This window comes from Camelus ferus, chromosome 3 (genome assembly GCF_009834535.1).
Source record: "Camelus ferus isolate YT-003-E chromosome 3, BCGSAC_Cfer_1.0, whole genome shotgun sequence".
In the NCBI taxonomy this organism is placed as follows: Eukaryota; Metazoa; Chordata; class Mammalia; order Artiodactyla; family Camelidae; genus Camelus; species Camelus ferus.
This window is the reverse complement of record NC_045698.1, coordinates 64,682,742-64,704,196: the sequence shown is the minus strand read 5'-3', so window position 1 is coordinate 64,704,196 and position 21,455 is coordinate 64,682,742. Positions and strand designations below refer to the sequence as shown.

Genomic DNA, 21,455 nt, shown 5'->3' with positions numbered 1-21,455 from the left:
ATGTGATTGCCCTCCTATGTTAGTGGCATCTTTTTTTGCCTATTCATGAGTATGTGTGCTTTTGGCATGATTTCGATAACAGCTGGTATTCATGTAGAGGGTAACGAATGTTTTCAGCATTACTAGGGCAGCAAGGACAGGATTATGGCTGAAGGTAAACGTTCCAGCCCAAGCCTTCTGGGCCCTTGTTAAGCACAAGAAAGCAGTAGACACAGTAGACACAGTAGGCTGCTAACAGGAGCTGCTGTTCTCAGCTCAGAGAGTCCCTTTCCCCAGCCCAAAGTTCTCCTGGCTAGTAGCACTAATGAGGAAAACAGGGAAAGAGAATGTGAATATGTAACCTCATAACTGATGACAATTACTGTGACAGAAAGATAACTCTTAAAATTACACCCTCTCTACTAACCAACCAACGTCTCCACCCCTTCTTAACCAGACCACACTGTTGCACCAGGAAACAATATCTTTTGACCATGTGCTTGAACTTACTTTGTCTTATTGTTCAAAGTGTTGTCTCTCCCTCCCTGCACCCCACCTCCCACCATTACTTGCTATAACCTCCTCCAAATATAAACTTCTAATTAATTGGTCACTGGATGTATTTTGAACAAATTTCTTTCCATTCCATTTCCTTGTACTTTGTCTGGAATATTAAGAGTATAGTTTCAATCAGAACAATTGAAAAGGGTATTATTAAGGAGGAGGAACCCAAACTACCTGTGGTTTAGATACTTTATGATTCAACTGGCTTCTCTCATTATAAATTTGCCCTGTTACTTGCAAATAGGCATGAACACACAATGCGTAGTTTCCTATATGCCACCATTTCTCAAAGTGTGGCCCAGGGATCTCTGGGAGGTCCCCAAGAGGCTTTCAGTGGGTCCACGAGGTCAAAACTGTTGTCATACTAGGTTTTTTTTTGTTTGTTTTTTTTTGTTTTTTTTTTTTGCCTTTTTCATTCTCAGGCTCTCATGAGTATACAGTGGAGGAGAGCACTCTCATGTAGCCTCAGGTGGGAGTTCAGGCGTGGAGAACACCTTTGTCAAAGGAGGTTGTCTTCTATAAACTGAGAGAGGCTTCACTGTGTCATTTTGTGCCCCTCCAGTGGTCCAAGGATTACTTTACCTCTTTGCAGAAATATAAGAGGGGCTTCTCTTTTCAAGAGATGTAGCAATAACCACATGTTTCTGATAAAGGTATTCACAATTGGTTACATGTTGTCCTACCTCCCTTGTGGTCTGGTCCCTTATGTCTTTGCTGCTCCAAGAGTGGTCTACTGACCAGCAGCATCAGCATCACCTGGGAGCTTATTAAACATGCAGAATCTCAGGCCCCATTTCAGACCCACTGAATCAGCAAGGGCATTTTATAAGATGCCCAGGTGATCTGCATGCTTATTAAATCTTGAGATGCACTGCTCTACATAACGGTGTAAGACTTTTTATGCAAAAAACCCTCTGTTTTTGAATATGATAATCAAAATAGTTTCCATAGTAGCCCATGAATAGGAGAATTATTCTACCTTGGATCAATTCCAGAAAACAAATGCACTATACAACAATCAGCAGTTTGATTAGTTCTTTTTAACAAAACCTCCTAATATAAATTGAAAATAAAACTATCCCATTACCAACTGATTATTACATAAATTTGTATATATGCCATTGCTGTGTGGGTTTTCTGGCCAATGTGCCAAATTCTACTGCTGCAGCATCGGTTACAGCCAGTCCACAGGTGGCACAGGATTAATTTACACAGTAACAGTCACATCTGAAAAATATCACATGTTAAAATTGATGAGAACATAGTTTTCTTCCAAATGAATTAGGAACCTAGACTTAAACCTTCAGTTTGCTGAGATTCCAAAGATAATCAACTATCTCAGAATTTAAAGAGTTCCATGGAGATCAAGCTCTTTCTCTGTGTCACACACATACTCATTATTCTTGATGGGATTTTAACAGCTAAATGTGTCTCCAGTAAGTCTCCTGCATGGAAAAATTACAATTCTGAATCACATCCTTGCAAACTTCACTATCAGCATAACAAATTTGCTAAGAGAAAATAGAATCCATATTCATTTCCATTAAATGTTCTTCTCAAAATTGTGAGAAACACACATATCATTTTTTAAGGGATTCACAAGGCTGTCATCTCTTCATATATGATTACTTACAAAAAGAGTCTGTTTTAGTTGAATGAATAATACCAACTCTGGCAATTCAGGTTGGAACATCACTTTTCAATATATATTATTTAAATGCTCAATATATGCATGTTTTCCAATTGACCAAGTGTATGAATTCCAACCATTTTCTATTTTTAATGAAATAATAGTAGCTGGTGCTCCTTAATCTTTTTCATAGAGCTATTCATAAATATGATAAAAATCATGGATTTTTTGCCACTAAACAATAATATTAAAACTATATAATAATACTTACATAATATAATTTAATAATAAATAATATCGATACTATGCATTTTATCTTATAATGAAATAATATATTAATAATTATACTATTATATAGGTATTCTGTTATATATTTTATATTTTATGGTATTTATTATAAATATATTTATGCAACTATATATTGTTATCAAATTATATAATAGTAGATAAATTTCAAACGAAAGTTTTGTTTTGAATGAGTGGGGGGGGTACTCAGGGATTGCATGGACTTCAGATTGTGAACTCCTACCTAACCATTTTGTAGTCTGCTAGTGAGTTCATCCCTGTGGGAGAAACATTATTTATAACTCTGAATTCCTAGGTGACAGTGACTATAGCCTTTAACAGAATATTTGCTGCAGTTTGGGCTTACTTAAATAAAGGCAGCCTTTGGGATTACATTTAAAATGTAAGAAAAAATCTTCTCCTTTTTTGATGTAAAAGTAGTGAGTGTGATCTAAACCATTAGAGTTATAATCATAGCCAAACTATTTTATCACAATTGCTTTTTCCACAAAGTAGCAAATGGTCCTTTATTCTAAAAAGTATAGTAGTATAAGGGTTCTCTGCCTGAGTGGATATGAGGTGGTAGTATCATTTTAGTAGCTAAAGAAGTCACCTCGAGTTCCAGCCCAACCCCTCCCACCTCTTCTTTCTGCTCCGTTAGCTGAGTAGAGTGGAGGAAGAGCATTCTGCACAGAAAGACAAGCTTGTGCAGTGGTCCGGAGGGATTAAAAGGCATGTTAAAGAAATTAAAGGAAGATCAAGTACATATTGAAGGAGAGAGTGGTACAAAATAAGACTGGAGGTAGGCAGGGGCCAGGTTTTGTAGCATCTTATAAACCATGTTGTGGATTTGGGATTTTAGCCTACCTGCAGAATGAGTTTAAGCAGGTAAGTCATTTGACCAGATGTATGTTTTAAAAAGATGACTCTGGCTGCCTATGGAAAATAGTTCAGATAGAAGAAAATAAGTTATAAGGTCATTTCAATAGATTAGGCAAGAGATGACGGTAGGTTGGTGATGATGATAAGTGAATAAACTGGAGAAATATTTTAAAAGTACAACTGACAACATTTGGTGATACATTAGATGGGTGGGGAAGAGATGTCAGGATCACTTCAGTGTTTTCAGTATTGATATCTTTTAGATTTTGGAAGACAGAAAGGGAAAGAGATTTAACATTAACAAGAAGAGCAAGACTAATACTCAGATTATTCTATATTTCATACTAATATGTATCTGTTTACCCAAAACCCACTGTATTAGTTTCCTAGAACTGCTGTAATGAATTACCATAAACTGGGTGGCTTAAAACAACAAATTTATTCTCTTATGGTTCTGGAGGCTAGAAACTAGAGATCACAGTATCAGCAGGGCCATGCTCCCTTCTGATGGCTCTAGGGAAGAATTCTTTCTGCCTTCTTCCTAGCTTCCAGTAACTCCCAGCAATCTTTGCCATTTTTTGGCTTGTAGCTGTGATCACTCCAACCTCTGCTTCTGTCTTCACACTGCCTTCTCTCTGTGTCCATGTCCATTCCTCTTCTAGTAATCCCTGACACTAGTCAGGGGTTAGGGCTCACTCTAAATCTAGGATGATTCCATCTTGAACCCTTAGCTAATTACATCAGCAAACAGGATAATTCCAAGTAAGTTCATATTTGTAAGTTCCAAGTGGACATGAAGTTTTGGGGAACACTGTTCATCTCAATATAGTGACCTTTATTTTTAATGAATTAGTTTCCTGGTTCTTACTATAATCATTAGCATCATCATAATCACTAATATCATTACCATAACCCTCAATTAGCACCTGTTAAGCAAGAGGTACTGCTCTAAGATCTTAATATGTATTTGTGCCAGGGGTCACAAGTATTGGGAGACCCCAAGATCACACCCAAGTTCACTAGAAGGACTCCTGGGATGCAGCACACAGTTGTACTCATAGTTATGATTGGCTACAGTGAAAGGACACAAAGCAAAATCAGCAAAAGGAAAAAGTACTTAAGGTGAGTCCACAGGAAGCCAGATATGAGTTTCCAAGTGAGTCACAAAGGACACAATCTGTCCAGCATCAAACTATGACAATATATGTGAAGTGTTGTTTACCAGGGAATCTTATTAGAAATTCAGTACCCAAGTTGTTAATGTGGGCTAATCATGTAGGTACCCTCTGCCTAGCAAATACTAAAAGCCAGTCCCAGAAGGAAAGCAGTTGTTTAGCATGAACCACATTGTACAAATACTCTAGGTACATCCTGAGTCACTTTTATCAGTTAGGGAATAAAGGGAACACTCCTGAAATTCAAGTTCCCAATGTCAGCCAAGGACCAACCTTGAAAGCAAACCTTTCTAAGGATAGCGGTTTCAAACCTGCTATGTTAGCTCTTTTCTGCACATATTCTTTTTGTTTAATCTTCTCAACAAAGAATTTAAAGTTCAGTTAGTTTAGGTAATGTTCCCAAGATTATACTTATACACGTTAGTAGTACACAGAGAAACTAGGATTCAAAAGTAGGCAATCTGATTCTTGATCTCTACTTTTATCCACTATGCTTGGTTGCCTAACTTTTGAGGACTAAGTAAAATGAAAGGAAAAAAAGTTACAATAGACTCACATTGGCAAGAACTAACAAAAGCAATTAGCAAGAAGATTTTAGTCTTTAGAACAAATTGTAAAGTCAGTTAAACAGTAGCCATTATGTAAAAAAACTAAATCAAAATAAATCATGGGCTAAACAATTTTATAGACCTTTAATGTTTAAGAGGAACAAAATTACCAGCACAGTAGTAATTTTAATATTTTAAGGAGATTAAAGAAAGCTAAAGATTGAGCCAAAATAACACAATTGAGGGATTAAGAGATTTACTTTTACCTGTGTGGAGAAATAAACAATCAAAAGGAGTACATGTATGTATTATAGCAGAGGGCTGCCTATTAGAATTCTTGTTATTTTCTTTTTTACCTGATGGAGTGATGTCCTGAGGTATAGTCTAGTTTTCCAAATTTTTGTGTTCGGTAGCCATACTTCTCCATGACATCCATCCATGTTGTATAATTTGGATCTAGGCCCTTAAAGTTATTCCAAGATTCTGTTAAGTGAGTGAAAAGGCCACTCCACATTGCTGGGGGAAAAATGGGGTTAGCGTAAAGCTTAAATATTTGTTTTAATGACTAGGACAATTACACTCACAGAAGAGTCTACTAGTTTACAGCTCACATTCTGCAATAAGATATATGTGCATTAGGTTTTTAATCTAACATTTTTGATGGTTACATCATTTTATCAAGGGAAAAACTGAAATGAGTTACTATATCCATTTTACAGGTGAGTCTCTAAGGCTTACGGTTAAGTTATTTAAAGTAAATACAGATGGAATTGAATATAAACCCTGTCTGACTTGAGTCTTCTTTCAATGATAAAGATAATCATTTAGTATTTCTGGTTAATTTTCCAAGTTGGTCAAATGAAGTACAGACCTTATGTCCCAAAAATCCTCAAGGATTTTCATTATTTCTTGTCCTTGTACTGGCTTGCCACACATACACACACAACCCCCACCCCAAGCCCCCCAAAACAGAACAAAACAAAACTTATGTGTACTATGTCTTCTCTCCCATATTCTACAGCTATGATTGTTTATTCAGTAAATCTTTCTTCAATATTAACAGACCTAAAGGGAGAAATAGACAGCAGTACAATAATACTAGAGGACTTCAATATCCTATTTTGAACAGTAGATAGATTTCCACACAGAAAATCAATAAGAAAACACTGGACCGAACTTCATGCTAGACCAGATAGACTTAACAGGCATTTTCAGAACATTCCATCCAAAAGCAGCAGACTACAGTTTTCTCAAGTGCATATGGAACATTCTCCAGGAAGATCATATGTTAGGCTACAAAACAAGTCTTAATAAATGTAAGAAGATTGCAATTATACCAAGCATCTTTTCCAACCACAATGATATGAAACTAGAAATCAGTCACTAGAAGAAAACTGGAAAATTCAGAAATTTGTAGAGATTAAATAACATGCTCCTACACAATGGGCCAAAGAAGAAATAAAAAAGAAAATCAAAAAATATCTTGAGACAAGTGAAAATGGAAATACAATATATCAAAACAAATGGCATGCAGAAAAAGCAGCTCTAAGAGAGAAGTTAATAGCTATAAATGGCTACATTAAGAAAAAATAAATAGCTCAAAAAACAACCTAACTTTACATCTGGAGGAACTAGAGAAAAGAAGAACAAAGTCCAAAGTTAGTAGAAGAAAAGAAATAAAAAAGATCAGAGTGGGAATAAATGAAGTAGAGACTAAAAAGACAACAGAAGACATAAATAAAACTAAGAGTTGTTTTTTAAATAATAAAATGGACAAATTCTTGGCTAGACTTTCCAAGAAAAAAAGAGAGGACTCAAATAAAGTTAGAAATTGAAGAGGAGATGTTACAACTGATACCACAGAAACTTAAAGGATGATAAGAGACTACTATGAACCATTACACCAACAAACTGGACAAATGGATAAATACCTAGAAATACAACCTACCAAGATTGAATCTTGAAGAAACAGAAAGTTTGAACAGACCAATTATTAGTAAGGAGATTGGATCAGTAGTCAGAAATCTCACAAAAAAGAAATATCCAGGACCAGATGGCTTCACTTGTGAATTCTATCAGACATTTAAAGCAGAATTAAAACCAATCCTTCTCAATCTCTTTCAAAAAATAGAAGATGAGGAAACACTTCCAAAGTCATTTTATGAGGTCAACATTACCCTGATACCAAAATGAGACAAGGACACTACAAGAAAAAAAAATTACAGGCCAAGATCCTTGATAAGCATAGATAGAAAAACTCTCAACAAAATATTAGTAGACTTAATTTAACAATACACTGAAAGAATCATACATCATGATCAATTGAGACTTACTCTAGGAATGCAAAAATGGTTCAGGATCTGTGTATCAGTCCATGTGATATACCACATTAGCAAAATGAAGGATAAAAATATATTATCATCTCAATAGATGCAGAAAAAGCATTTGACAAAATTTAACATCCATTCATGATAAAAACTCTTGACAAACTGGGCATAGAAGTAATATATACAAGTCTACAGCTAATATCATGGTCAATTGTAAAAAGCTAAAAGCTTTTCCTCTAAGATCAGCAACAAGACAAGGGTGCCCACTCTCACCACTCTTATTCAATATACTAATAGAAGTCCTAGCCTGAGTAGTAGGCAAGAAAAAGAAATAAAAGGCATGCAAATCAGAAAAGAAGAAGTAAAACTGTCCCTATTTGCAGAGACATGGTATTATATATAGAACATCATAAAGATGTCACCCAAAGGCTGTTCAAACTAATCAATACATTCAGTAAAGTTGCAGGATATAAAATCAATATACAAAAATCAGCTGCATTTCTATATACTAAAGATGAACTATCAGAAAAAGGAATTATCAAAAAATCTACAATTGCATCAAAAAGGGTAAAATACCTAGGAGTAAATTTAACCAAGAAGGTGAAAGATCTGTACACTAAAAATTATAGGACACTGATGACAGAAATCGAAGAAGACACAAGTAAATGAAAAATAGAAAGCAAAGATGGGGAACTAGTCAGTGGCAGAGGTCTGATTACTTAAGTGTAGTAATCTAGAATGTTGACTGAGACTCAGTGAAATATGTAATGAAGAGATACTGCATCTTAGTGTATTTGCTGTGTCTTGTCTGATTTGGCACCTTGTCTGCCTGTGTGCCTCTATACCTCAGTAGAAGCCTCCCTTCAGGGAGCCTCCTCTGGCTTGTTCAGATGGAGTTTGGAGTCAGGTACTTTTTTATCTCAGAACTCCATACCTGTTTTCACTACATTGTTATAATTATTTCCCTAAAAGTCTGTTTCAAATTATGAAAACCTGGTCATCAGGCAGATAGCAGGTCCTTTTTGATTGCTGGTTGACGATGGCATTTATCATTTGCTCAGCAGTTATGTTGGTGTTGGGGTCACATGAGTTAACAAGGCCCCAGTGTTTGGAGCTTAGCTTCAGTAGTTACCTCACTGTTGTTGCTTTTTTGGGAGGTAGCATTATGAGATAGGACAGAGCTTGTGCTGTATTATTGGTGACAGATTGCTGGCAGTGTTATGTGGATGCATGTAAGCCTAATCTGACTGTTCAACTCATGGAACTGTTCTTGTTTTCTCTAGAATATTTGTATACCTTAAACTAATACAATTTTATATGTCAGTTATATCTCAGTAAAACTAGAAAAAGTCCTTTTCCATTTCCCTTTTCTGTGTACACACATAGTAGGACTGAATCCTTTTCTCATCTAACAAAATGCTTTCTTATGACAAGTGGAAAGGGGGGTTACCTGAGTTTGAATCCCAATGATGCTAGTTACTGAGTGACATTTGATAAGTTATTTAACCTTTCAGTACTTTGTTTTCAACTGCAAAATGGGGATAAGAACAGTATCTACTTTATGGCAATATGAGGATTATATAAATAAAGACACTTAGAATATTGCCAGGTACACAGTAAGAAAGCAATAAATGTTAGTTTGTATTACTATTATTCCTTCTCTTTGTTCAAACTCTCCAAAATATGCCTCTTTCAGGAATAGCATCACCTAACATTTTTGAAAGCTTTTGGGTTCATTGACCACTTTTAAATTCATTATTTCATTTGATGCTGGGAAAACCCTGTGAGGGACACAGCACATATAGCATTTTATAGGTAAGGAAACTGAGGGACTTGCTTGACATGGTCCATTGAATCATCACCTCACCCTAGTTCACTGCTCATTCCACTTGCTTGATAAAGAATAAAAAATTACAGGAAGTGTTTTGTTTTTTTTTAAATATACCTGGTCTTGATCACTGAAATATCACTTACAGTAGAAGTTAAGTTTCCTTTAATTATTGGTGATTATACAGTTAATGGTGCTGAAAATGTCGGTGAAAGAACTTGAGATTCAAATCACAGAGAATATGATGTGAGGAACTGATGGACAAAAGAAAATTGTTGGGTGCTATTTATGGGTTCCAAAGCAAACAATCATAAATTAGAGGAAAAAGAAAACTGTCAGAGAACAGAATTTATAAAAATGTCAGTTTTCTCGTATTTTTCAATTAGTCGTGGCTTAATATTATGGACATTTTGCCACTAAAACTATGCCTATAATAAAAGTGAACAATTAGATTTGGGATAGAAGTAAATTGAGACTGAAGAGAGAGAGAGAAGCTATGTAATCTGAAATAATATGGAAAAATCCAGAAACCTGATGTATGAGAAGTTCTAACTACTTTGCGGTATACTCTGAAGTTCCCTCCCAACTCCCTGTCTCTTACTGAAAAATTTCCTTGGAAATAGAACTCTTCTTGGAAATAAGAGCATTTCCTAATTTGACTGGATAGTCAAAAGATTCTTAGTCACCCATCATAAGGAAATGAAACAGTAACACATGAACTAAACAGTGATAAAATTGCTACTCTTAAACTCTAGCACTCAATACAAACTTACAACACACACTACATATATTAAAATCTTTTTTAGTAGACACCAAATATGACTTATTATGCTATATGGGAGTATAATCTTTTAAACTGTGAAAACATTTTCCACGTGGGGCTACTTCCAATAATATTAAGCATGATCATACCTGCACGTGATGGGCAACAGATTGGAGAGTTTGTATAGGCATTCAGAAAGGATGTGCCATGTGCTTTCATGAAGTTGATAAAAGGGAGTTTCACTACCTGACTTTCTGGATAAAATGTTAGTCTTCCATCCTGGAATAAAGAAATTTAATTAACATTGACTATATCACAAAAGAAGAAAATAATTTCCTTTGATTTTAACCACAAAAGACTTCAGTATGATCCTAAGAATCCTTGAAAGTGAAAAAGAAGTATAGAAAGTGTTATTAGTCTCTGGTTCATAACATTGCGAATTCAATGTAGTGTGACACTTGGATTCATTTCAATATAGTAAATAAATGAAAGGATCTCCTGGAAAGTTCCTTTTGGGGGATGATGGACTGATCGAACCAATGTTTACTGAATATTTGGTATCTGCAGGCACATGTGAAAGATCTGAGATAAAATGGTGAATAAAAATGGAGTCCCTGGCCTCATGAAATTTACAGCCTCATTGCAGAGGCAAAAAAAAAAAATCCTGATAAATGAACAATGGATAATTACAACTTACTGGATATGTGCTTTGAAAAAAACCTAAGATACAGAATAACAAGGGACATCTACTTTGATAGAGTGAACAGGGAAGGTTTCTCTTGGAAATGAGACCTAAAGAATGAGAAGGTTCCAGGCATGCAAATAATTTAAGGGAGATGCAAAGTTAGAGATACTTGCAGGACATAAGTGGAGATAACAGTTAGGCAGCTAGATAAATGAGCCTGAAGATTAGAAGAGATGTTTGGGTTGGAGATACGCATTTTGGAATTGAATTAGAAATTGAAGAACTCTCCTTGTGAAAGAACAGAAAGAGAAAAGAGAATGGTCTAGTCCTGGAGTTACAGCTATTATATGTATTCAGTGTAAATGTAAATAAAGTACAGTTTAAAAACTGAGCCAACCCCAAATACGGGATATACATAAACCTTTGAGATGTCTGAGATTTCCAAATGGATATACAAAGTAGGCTGCTGAGTACAGAGGGGAATCTGGAGCTCAGGGAAGTCTAAGTGAAATAAGTGTTTAACATGTTCATGATATCAAAAACTGTGAGATTGAATGAAACCATTTAGGGAGACAGTAAAAAGAGAGGGCATTTAAAAAATAAAAAGAGGCCCACTAATTGGCTTTCTGTATAAAAGTGACCAAAATGACACCAAGTGCCTTAATTCCTACATTCTGCTATTATTCTAGACTCTCATTGGTCCAGGCATTTTCCTCCTTGGGCTGGATGAGCCTTTGGGTAGATATGGATCTGTGATCTGGATTGCTCCTTCTAGAACCATGACTTGGTAGTCAGTTCCTCATCCTTCTGGGACAGGGAAAACGAGTGAAATTTAGATTTCAAGACATCATTCTGATGAAAGAATGTTAACAGTAACTTTAACTGTCTGATCTATTATCACAGCAAAACTGTTCGGAGCTTTCTTCTCAGATCTGTCCATCAGACTGAATGAGATCCTCACTAGATTCTGTGGTATACAGCTTGAGCCCACCTCCCACTCCTGAAACCTCACCAAAACTATAAATAGTGCAGATGCAGGGATGGAAGAGGGGAGGCAGAGAAGATCCTTATGCCCCTTAAGACCTAGGCAGAGGTGCTTATTTTCTCTTTTCAAAACTGGGTTTATTAAGATATAATTCACACATCATACAACTAACCCATTTAATGTGTACAATTCAATGGTTTTCAGTATATTCAGAGTTGTGCAACCATCACCACAATCGATTTTAGAACATTCTCATCCTCCCCCAAAGAAACCTTGTATTCCTTAGCCGTCACTCACTGATCCTCCCATTCCCCCAGACCCTAGGCAATTGCTGATCTTTCTGTCTCTACTTTCTGTCTCTATATATTTGCTTTCTCTGGACATTTCTTTTAAATAGACTTATATAATATGTGGTCCTTTGTGAGTAGCTAGCTCCTTTCACTTAGCATAATGACTTCTAGGTTCATCTACATTTCAGCATGTATCAGTACTGCATTTATTTTTATTGTTGAATAATATTACTGAATTTTATTTATCCATGTATCAGTTGATGGATATTTGGGTTGTTTCCACTTTTTGTTCTTTTGGCAGTATTAACATTCATGTACAAGTTTTTGTGTGGCCACATGTTTTCGTTTCTCTTGGATATATACCTCAAAGTGGAATTGCTGGATCATATGGTAACTCATCTTTAACATTGCAGGAATTGCTAAGCTGTTTTCCAAAGTGGCTGCACCATTTTACATTCCCATGAGTAGTGTGTAAGTGTTGAAATTCTCCCATATTCTTGCTGACTCTAGTTATTGTGTCTCTTTCATTATAGCCATCTTAGTGGTTGTGAACTGGTGTCTCATTGTGGTTTTGATTTGCATTTCCCTAATGATGAATGATGTTGAGTATCTTTTCATGTGCTTATTGGCCATTTATGTATCTTCTTTGAAGAACCGTGTATTCAGATCTCTTGCCCATTTTTTAAATTGCCTAATCCAAGGTCACAAAGATTTGTACCTATGTTTTCTTCTAAGAATTATATAGTTTTTGCTTTTATGTTTGATTTATTGATTCATTTTGTTACTTTTTGAAAATGGTGTGAGGCATTTTGCACGTGGATAGTCAGTTTTCCCAGTGCTATTTGTTGAAAAGTCTATTCTTCCCTATTAAATGGTCTTTGCACCCTTATTGAAAAATCATTGACTATAAATGTGAGTTTATTTCTCTACTTTTAATTCTATTCCACTGATTTCTATGTCTGTCTGTACTTATGCCAGTAACGCACTCTCTTGATTACTGTAGTTTGTGGTAACTTTCGAAATTAGGAAGTGTAAGTCTTCCAATTTTGTTCTTCTTTTACAAGATTTTATTGGGTATTCTGGGTCCCTTGAATTTCCATGTTAATTTTAGGATGGGTTTTTCTACTTCTGCAAAACCGTCATAGGGATTTTTATAGAGATTGCATTGAATCTGTAGATCAGTTTGGTGATTATTACTATATTAACAATATTAAATCTGATTCATAAATGTTAATTATTTATTTAGATGTTCTTTAATTTCTTTCAACAATGTTTTGCAGTTTTCAGAGTATAAGAATTGAACTTCTTTGGTTAGATTTATTCCTACGTATTTCATTTTTTGATGCTATTTTAAATAGAATTGTTCATTTTATTTTCCATTTTTTCAGTAAACAAATGTATAAAAATACAATTGCTTTTTGTGATCTTTTATCCTACAGCCTTGCTAGACTAACTTATTAGTTCTAAAAGTTTTGTAGTGGATTCCCTAGGATTTTCTTTATATAAAATTATGTTATCTGCAAATAGAGATACTTTTACTTTTTCCTTTCCAACCTAGATGACTTTTATTTCATTTTCTTGTCTAATTCTCTGGCAAGAACCTCCAGCACAATTGCTGGACAGACGCAGTGAGATCAGATAGCCCTGTCTTGTTCCTGATCTGTAGGAGAAAACATTCAGTCCTTTATTGTTAAGTATAACATTAGCTCTGGCTTTTTTGTAGATGTTCTTTATCAGTTTGAAGAAATTCTCTTCTATTTCTACTTTGCTGAGTGCTTTTATCATGAAGGGTTATTGAATTCTGTTAAATGTTTTTTTTGCATCTATTGAAATGATCATGTATTTTTTGCCCTTTATTCAATGGATGTGGTGTATCACATCAGCTGATTTTCAAATATTAAGCCCAGCTTACATTTGAGGGTAAATCACACTTAGTTATAGTGTATAATCCTTTCTGTATATTACTGAATTTGATTTGCTAGTTATTTTTTCAGGATCTGTACCTCTATAAGAGATATTAGTCTGCATAGAATATTTATGTATTTATATACACAAATATATAAAATATGTGTTCATACCATACCAAAAAAATAAACCAAATATTTCAGTCATCTTTGGAAGTTTCTAGGATGTTGTGATGCAGCACCCAGATTCCCTTTTAGGAATGAAAGTTGCCTCTGCTGAAGAGTTGCCTTGCCCAAGGTGACGCCCCATCCTGGGAACATTCCACAAATAATGGCCATCCAACATGAGGGTACAAAGGCCTGGCCCCTTCACCCCAAGTGTAAACAGTTCTGAAGCATCATTCCAATTTGACAGCTACCTATAAGACCAGCTGAGGCCTCCAATGAGATAATGACAAAACTTGACTTCTCTCTGCAAAATCCTGCTTCCTTCCTTTCCCTTTGATCTCAGGAGCATTCCCTAATAAACCTCTTTCTTGTTACTCTCCAATATTGCCTGGTCTCTAAGTTTAGTTAATCATAAAGATTACTTTAAGTAATATTCTTAACAAATCTATGGGTATTTCCAGATTATGTAACTTTAATCATCATTGGTTAATCTATGAGGAAGACAATACAACATAATGATTAAAAGCACTCTTTGGTGCCAGACACGCTTAGCACCAACAATCTGTGTGACCACAGTAACATCCAGTCATAATAAATTAATATTATAATTAGTATCCAAGCATTCGTTCAAGCAGTAGTTTTAATATTATGGATAATACTAGAAGTATCAGGTAATGTTGATAGTAGTATTCTGTTTAGTTTTTGGCTTGGGAAAGTTCCAAAAACTGTTCAAATTTGAGATTAAACACGAACACACATAGACACAGTTTATCTGGAACATGGGCAAGTTGATCAAATTATACCAACTAACGAATATAAATCAGCACTAACAGGATTATCAGATACCCTGGTAATAAAAATAACAGTGACCAATAGAAAGCTAATAGGCTTTTATATTGATGCAGAATGTTATTTTACCCCCACAATCGAGTCGACTGAAAGTTTATTAGTAATGGTAAGATAATTTAGTTGGGCGAGGCCAGCAATTAAAGTAAATGTGCAAAGACACTAATCGGAGTGCACCTTTCTGAAGTATTGTTTTAAGTGTGTTATATGCGTATCTACGTGGTGTACGTATGTGTGTACGGGGCCTCAAGACAAATTACATTTCTTACTTTGCATCGGGGTAGAGCTTGTTTGAAAGCTCAGATTCTGCTCACCAAAGCCTGCAGCACAGGAAGGGCTGAGGGCCGGTCGGTGTAGCGGGGCATCCCCTCCCCTGCCTTTCGATACTTACGAAGGAATCGCTCACGACTAGCACCACGTTAGGCGCATCTGGCCAAGCTCCCCGCCTCTGCCCACCTGCCCCAGGAGCTGGTGCTGCCAGCGCCGAGGTTGCGACCACCGACACCCACAGCAGCAGCATCACCGGGATCGGTTCTGAGAGCCGGGCCGCTGGGCCCGCCCCCTCCCTCTAGGAACACCCTCCGGAGAAGAGGAGGGCGGGGATCGCACACACCGCAGTTCGGTTTCCTCAATGCGCTTCACCCGTAGAACTACAACTCCCATTAGGCTCGGAGTGCGCACATGCGCACAGGAGGAATTCCTCTTCCTCAACTCACAGTTAAGACCTTTTAATCAAATACCGAGCAAACTAAAACCCAGCCGCTTCCAGTCACGTGAGCGATGCCTGGGAAGTGCGCATGCGCTCTGACGCCAGACTTGGCGTTTGTAGGAGAAGCATCTGTCCCAGGTGGGTGTTGGTCGCTGTCGCTTTTGCAGAAGTTGGAGCCGGTAGTCATTTGAAATGGTACCTAGAAAGAGAAAGGATCAGGGGCCGAGGCTGCTCGTTTTGCGCCAAGCAAGCGTGGCTGAGTGTTGGGGGAGTCCGTGAACTTGGCGATGATGAGGTGGCAGGGCGATTGTCACTAAGTTGGATCGGGCTTTTCTTTGTGGGGCCTCTGGACCGCCTAAGGTGCGATGTGGATACTGTGTGGCCTCTCAGATACTTACCCCCCAGGGATATTTCTAGCCTGCCTTACCTTATTCCCCGCTTTGTCCGTGCGGTAAAGATTTATTGTGCTTCGGTTGAGTGAGGAGCGGGGCCTAGTAAGAAAAGTTTCACCTTCTAGGTGGGAATAAGCTTAGGCGCACCTTGCCTTCAGAGTGCAAAGGAGAGGCTGAGCGGGCTCTCACAGGAAGAAATGTTGGGCTGTGTGACGTGTTCTGTTAACTGACGTGGGTTCAGAATACCATTGTTTTGCTGCAATGGTTTTGAAAAATCACTGATCCTCTTGACTGTTGAACTCCTTAAGAGAAATCTGGAAGAAGCAGATTTCTGTCCCAGAGCCAAATTCTTGATTTCATTATCATGGTTTCAGGTATGTAATTTGTGCATCACATTAGTCGTTTTAGTATTTTGACAGGAAAAGGAGGATTTGCATTTATTTACATAAAATCAACTTTAAATACTGATATCTGACAGTTTTTTTTGCATAATATAATTGTAATAAGGGACAGACCTTATTTATTTAATACTCGCATGGAACTTACTATGTGCTGAGCATTATACTACACATTTATTGAGCACCTACCGTGTGTCAGGTACTTACATGGAATATTTTCTGTAATCCTCACTTTCACCGTTTTTCAGATAGGAAAACTGAGAGTTAGACAGGTTAAATGACTTGTCCAAGGTTACACAGGAAGCCAGTCTGAGTATGACTTTAATTTGAGCCCTAACTCATTGCAATGCTCTGTCTCTGTTAAACTGCAAAATGTCATGGCATTCTAGTGAACCTAATCTCTATTAGAGAAGCAGCAAAGTGAATCAGGCAGCATGCTAAAGATCTATGGGAGCATATAAGTATATAAGCAATAGTCCCTGACCACAAGTAACTTACACTCTAGGGAAAAGAAGCGAAGTAATAGTACAGCCTGAAAGGTAATACACAGGCTCCCTCGTGAACAGGATATGTTTCAAATATCTGTGTTGAGTTAATTTGGAATGTAGAACACACTTGACCATAGAAACAATGTTGACTGACATTGAGATTTGTGAAAAATATATTTAATTTCATCTGTGGCATAGTATTGATTTTATAAACTATTTACTCTCTATGGCCTTGTTTTCACAGAACGTGTATTTTGAGTTCTTCGTCAGGATGACAGGACACATCTTTTTCTTCTTCTCTCTCCCACTGAACAGTGTCAGTGGGAGCAGGTGCTGGAGTGGGTTGGGTCAAGATGGATATTTTAGGGCCCCAGACACATGGCACTGGAAGAATCTAAGAGGCTTCTAGATTTACTTCTCATCTGACATTCAGTTTGTCCTGTGATATTCCTGCCAAGTGGATTGTGCAGTCTGTGCTTTTTCATCTCCGGTGATGGGAAACACACTTCCTTTGAGCAGCCCATTCCATATTTGTACAGGTCAAATTATTAAAAGCTCTTCTTTTGAGCCGAAGTTAGTCTCCCTTTACTTTGGACTATTCAATTAGTCCATCGAGCTTCACTTTTACATGAATAATCTCTCCTTTCGAAAAACCCTTCTCACCTTCCCCACCAATCCTCCCCCACCCCCAGGCCTTCCCTAGGCAATTATCAGATAGTTTCAGGTTTGTTTGTTATTTGCTCACTCTTTCCTGGACATAACGCATGTTTGCTCATCAGTAACTTACTTTGTCAGAAGAAGTACTTTTGAGTTGTATGTGCACATCTCAATGTGTGTTGTTCATTTAATAACAGTATCAAAGTATAAAAAGTAACATGAGCTAATACTGAAAAAGGGATTCTTCCTTTCTCACTTTAGCGAATTGAGAATTACTGCTTTTTGACTGTGGAGAAACTAAGAACTAAATGTTTTTGAGTAGGCTTTGGCAGCTGGAAGGTCATAGTACTGAGCAGGTGTTGGATATGTAAGGAACTCCAAAAATGTATTACCTTTACTTAGGTTTTTTTTGATCTGAAAGACATAGTGCATCTGTGTAGAACATAAAGCATCTGTTAAATTTCAGTTGAGTGGCTCAATCACTAAGTGCTTCAGTGTTTCAGAGGAGTGGTTTCCTTTGCAGGCTTTAGTCTAGTATTCGTGTAATGACTGATTTGAAGAGGATTGTGTTTGATGATAGCCATCTTTGAGGAACATAGACCAGAAAGTTACCTCTTGAGAGATCAAGGAAGAACTGGGGATTTTTAATGTGCAGAAAAAGCATATAATAACCATTGTAGGTTAAGAATGGGGAAAAAAGTAGTGAAGTTGGTTGAGAGGGTGGCAGGAGATAAAGAGAACGGAACTGGTAGATACCATGTTCAGGTACTCCGTCCACGTACGTGTCGGGTAAGGGATGTCATCCTCACTTTATTAACGAGGACATAGGTTTGGAGGTGAAGGTGCCCAAGATCTGCGGAGACTTGATCCATCCGTCTTGACTTGGTGGATGGATATGGCTGAATGAAAGGGCTGACAAAATCTGGGGTGTTTTTTAAGAACAGAGTTGAAATGACTGAATAAATCAGTAAATCAGTAAAATCAGATTGGGTGGGGAGGATAATCACTTGTGGCTGGTTGGGGCCTTAAAGAAATGGAGAGTCAGGCTTTAACTTTTATTTGACTTCCTCACCCCTTGTTTAACTTTTATTTTATTTTCCTAAACTTTGTTGGGATCACAGTAGTTTCTTTTCTTACCAGTAAGACCCCTTTCTGTGGAGCTAACCATTCTTTTTAAGTATGTATGTTTTAGGACTGTAAACTCACTTTTATTTCTTGTCTTTCCCCACCTGTTTCACCTAAATTTTGTTCATTTCCTAGTTCTAAAGTAGCGTTTTTTTCCCTTTTTTTAAAAAAAAAAAACTTCATTCAGTTTTTCAAAACCACCTCCACTCTTTCCAGGAAACATTCTAGATTAATTTTGTCTGACAGAATCCATTCCAGATTTGCCATCAAAAGATACTTAGATTTTGTAGTCATGTAGTATTTCAGATGGCTGTTCAGATTTTTCATATTTAAAAAACTTTGCTCTAATTTCATTAAGTTACAAACTAGTTGCATGATGTGGGTAACTTTTTTCACATTTATAATTCCTTATGTGGCTTAGAATAAGGTTCACCTTAGTGTAGTCAGGTTGCAAATTGGGAATAAAGAAGTGCCCTTAATTGCCCTACGTTCCAAGCAAAGTAGCATGGAAGTAGGTGATACTCTCTTCTGGCTCAGTTTTTTATACTGAAGTTAGTGTATTTTGAGTTTATGGAATTTTCCAAATCTTTCTGATTGCTTATGGAAGTTCCATTTATCACCTTGAAGCTACAGAAACACAGTATAGACCAATTCAGAAATTTGGAGATTAAGATTAGTGTCTCTTTGGGGGGAAAAAGGTGAAAAATTGTATATAATTATTTCTTATGTTTTAAATTATGAATTATGAAAATTGAACCTGAATCTTATGTGTTGAATTCATTATGTTTTGGGTTATGTACATCATCTTTTTAATGTGCCTGTCTGATATTTTACTTAATTTAGATGGATAAACATTTAAGGGACAATCTGCAACTCAGTTTAAAAAGAAGATAGAGGTAGTGATAGTAGGTAAAAGGTTAAATGTCTAGAATAGTAAATAATAGGTAATTGGAGTCTACTTTTACTTAGTGATTGTAGGTACCAGTTCCTGTCAGAAGGAAGGTTTAATGGTGTAGGTCATCACACTGGATTAGAGGTCATCACACCAGATTAGAGATCATCACCAAGTACCTTCAGACTTTTGTCATTAGGTTTAAAGTTATCATATTTTGCTTTTCTGTAATTATCTTCCATTGTCATTATTGTTACTATTTTTTATCAGTATTCTTTTAAATTTTACTGTTGTGGAATCTTTGTATCTGCACAACTGAATATAACTTAAGTTCCCATAGCTTTAGCTGGGGTGTGTAGACATATCAGTTCATCTGCCTGTATTTGTTAGTTCTGAGGCATATCATTGTCTTTTGGCATGGTTGTCACTTTCTAACTTTTTTAAAGTGCTGTTGTTGCTACTTTTTATTCTTGATGTGTTGAATAAAAATCCTTTAGGTTGGTAGTAAAAAAAAACTACATTGAGTGAAAATGTGCAAAAGGAATGCTCTTGTTTAAAAAAAAATCATTGAGCTTGCGGAGAAACAGTGGGAGGAGAGGTATAAGGGAAAGTGTGTGGAGCTGTGGGAGACTCTTAAAGACACTTGTAAGAGAGCTAGGTTTTTCTTTGGAGTGTCAGGAACACTGGGAATAGAGGGAAGTATCCCAAGGAGACGAATGTGAGGTTACGTGGAACCATTGTGTGTAGTCGGGTTTTATACTCTTGTGAAGGAAATGGATTTGATGGTACCTAGTAGGCGCCCTGTAAAGCTCTGTTTAGAAAATGAGTGAATGAGCCTCTTCCTTCTCCACGCCACCTCCCCACAAAAGAGGAAGAAACTTTCAGGACTGGAAAGCGGTAGATTATTTTGTCTTTTTGAAAAATAATCTCCTGAAAGTGATATTTATGGTATATGTATGTATTTCAGGTGAAGAGAGAGGGCCTCAGTGCTAGCTTGTTATGCTAACTGTGGAATCAAATGAAGAAGGAAAAGGAAGAGAAGGATAGAGGATTCCCTTGCAGCAAGAGTAGTTGTAATTACGTGTGAGGACACATAGGGTATAGAAGGGGACTGAACGGTAGAATTGGTTACCAAGAGAAGAGTGGAGTTTGTCCACACGGTCTTTGCAGATTACCTACTTAGAAGCATTTGACAGCTCTGTGTTTGCTGCTCCATTGAAATCCAGGCTTGTCTGTCTGATATGCAGAGTCTTTTGCAATCTGGTTCTCTCCTTTGCCTACCCAGCCTAATTTTCTTCTCTTCAGCAAGTCCCTTCTGTTCCATTCAGCCCAGTTTCCTCATTGTTTCCTACATGTGCCACGTTCATTTCTGTCTTCTGACTCTGTTGCAGTGCCTGTGACTGGAGTAATTTTCCTTCCTCCTGCCATTCCAAATCCTTTCTCCTCCTAGTCGCTGTGGTTACTTCACACCACACTTCTTCTCTTCTCCGAGCTCCTATTGCACTCGAACCCACTCACACGCTAGATGATAGAAAACCTGGTGATCTTTGTCCTGGGAATCTTGCATTCTTCTGTTTGTTTTTGCTTAGTATCTTGAAGCTGTTTTTATTCTTTTCTGATATGGACATCTCTTGATTTTTATTTCCCTTGATGTCTCTATCCCTTCCCATTGGTCCAGATTATTTGTCATCATCTTTGATGTTATCTTCTTTTTAGTCTGCAGGTTTATCCACCAAAGATAACTTTGGTGTGAGAAACTTAATGTGAAATCAGCAAAGAAATTTATTGCCTGCTCCAAACAAGATTTGTAGACTATTAAAAAAAAATCCTTCTGAAGTTTGCGTCTATAAATTTATGCCAAGATAATTTCAGGTAACAGAGAAGTTTCTAAAAGAAGAACACATGAAATATGTTGCTTTAATTGTATGACTATTG

General features: G+C 36.8%; 2 protein-coding genes across 7 annotated transcripts in view; one reads left to right on the top strand and one right to left on the bottom strand.

Annotated features, from left to right (window-relative positions):
* ARSK (arylsulfatase family member K) overlaps nucleotides 1–15,515 on the bottom strand; it is a 33,413-nt gene extending 17,898 nt beyond the window's left edge. The window contains exons 1-3 of one of the 2 annotated variants that reach the window (XM_006194505.2): nucleotides 15,251–15,515; nucleotides 10,131–10,260; nucleotides 5,420–5,579 (exon numbers count right to left, since the gene is read on the bottom strand). In XM_006194505.2, the coding sequence (XP_006194567.1) occupies nucleotides 5,420–5,579; nucleotides 10,131–10,260; nucleotides 15,251–15,379 (419 nt within the window). In that variant the 5' untranslated portion in view covers nucleotides 15,380–15,515. The remainder of the gene's footprint in view (nucleotides 1–5,419; nucleotides 5,580–10,130; nucleotides 10,261–15,250) is intronic. The other variant, XM_014567503.2, reaches the window with a different exon arrangement.
* The window catches only part of TTC37 (tetratricopeptide repeat domain 37), a 134,881-nt gene that overhangs the window by 41,098 nt on the left and 72,328 nt on the right, over nucleotides 1–21,455 (top strand). For 3 of the 5 annotated variants that reach the window (XM_006194506.3, XM_032476261.1, XM_032476229.1), the window contains exon 1: nucleotides 15,643–15,706. The exons of 1 other annotated variant lie outside the window; for it this stretch is intronic. In XM_006194506.3, coding sequence (XP_006194568.3) covers nucleotides 15,657–15,706 — 50 coding nt within the window. In that variant the 5' untranslated portion in view covers nucleotides 15,643–15,656. Of the gene's footprint in view, nucleotides 1–15,642; nucleotides 15,707–21,236; nucleotides 21,393–21,455 lie in introns of those variants that run through there. One more of the 5 variants, XM_032476242.1, reaches the window with a different exon arrangement.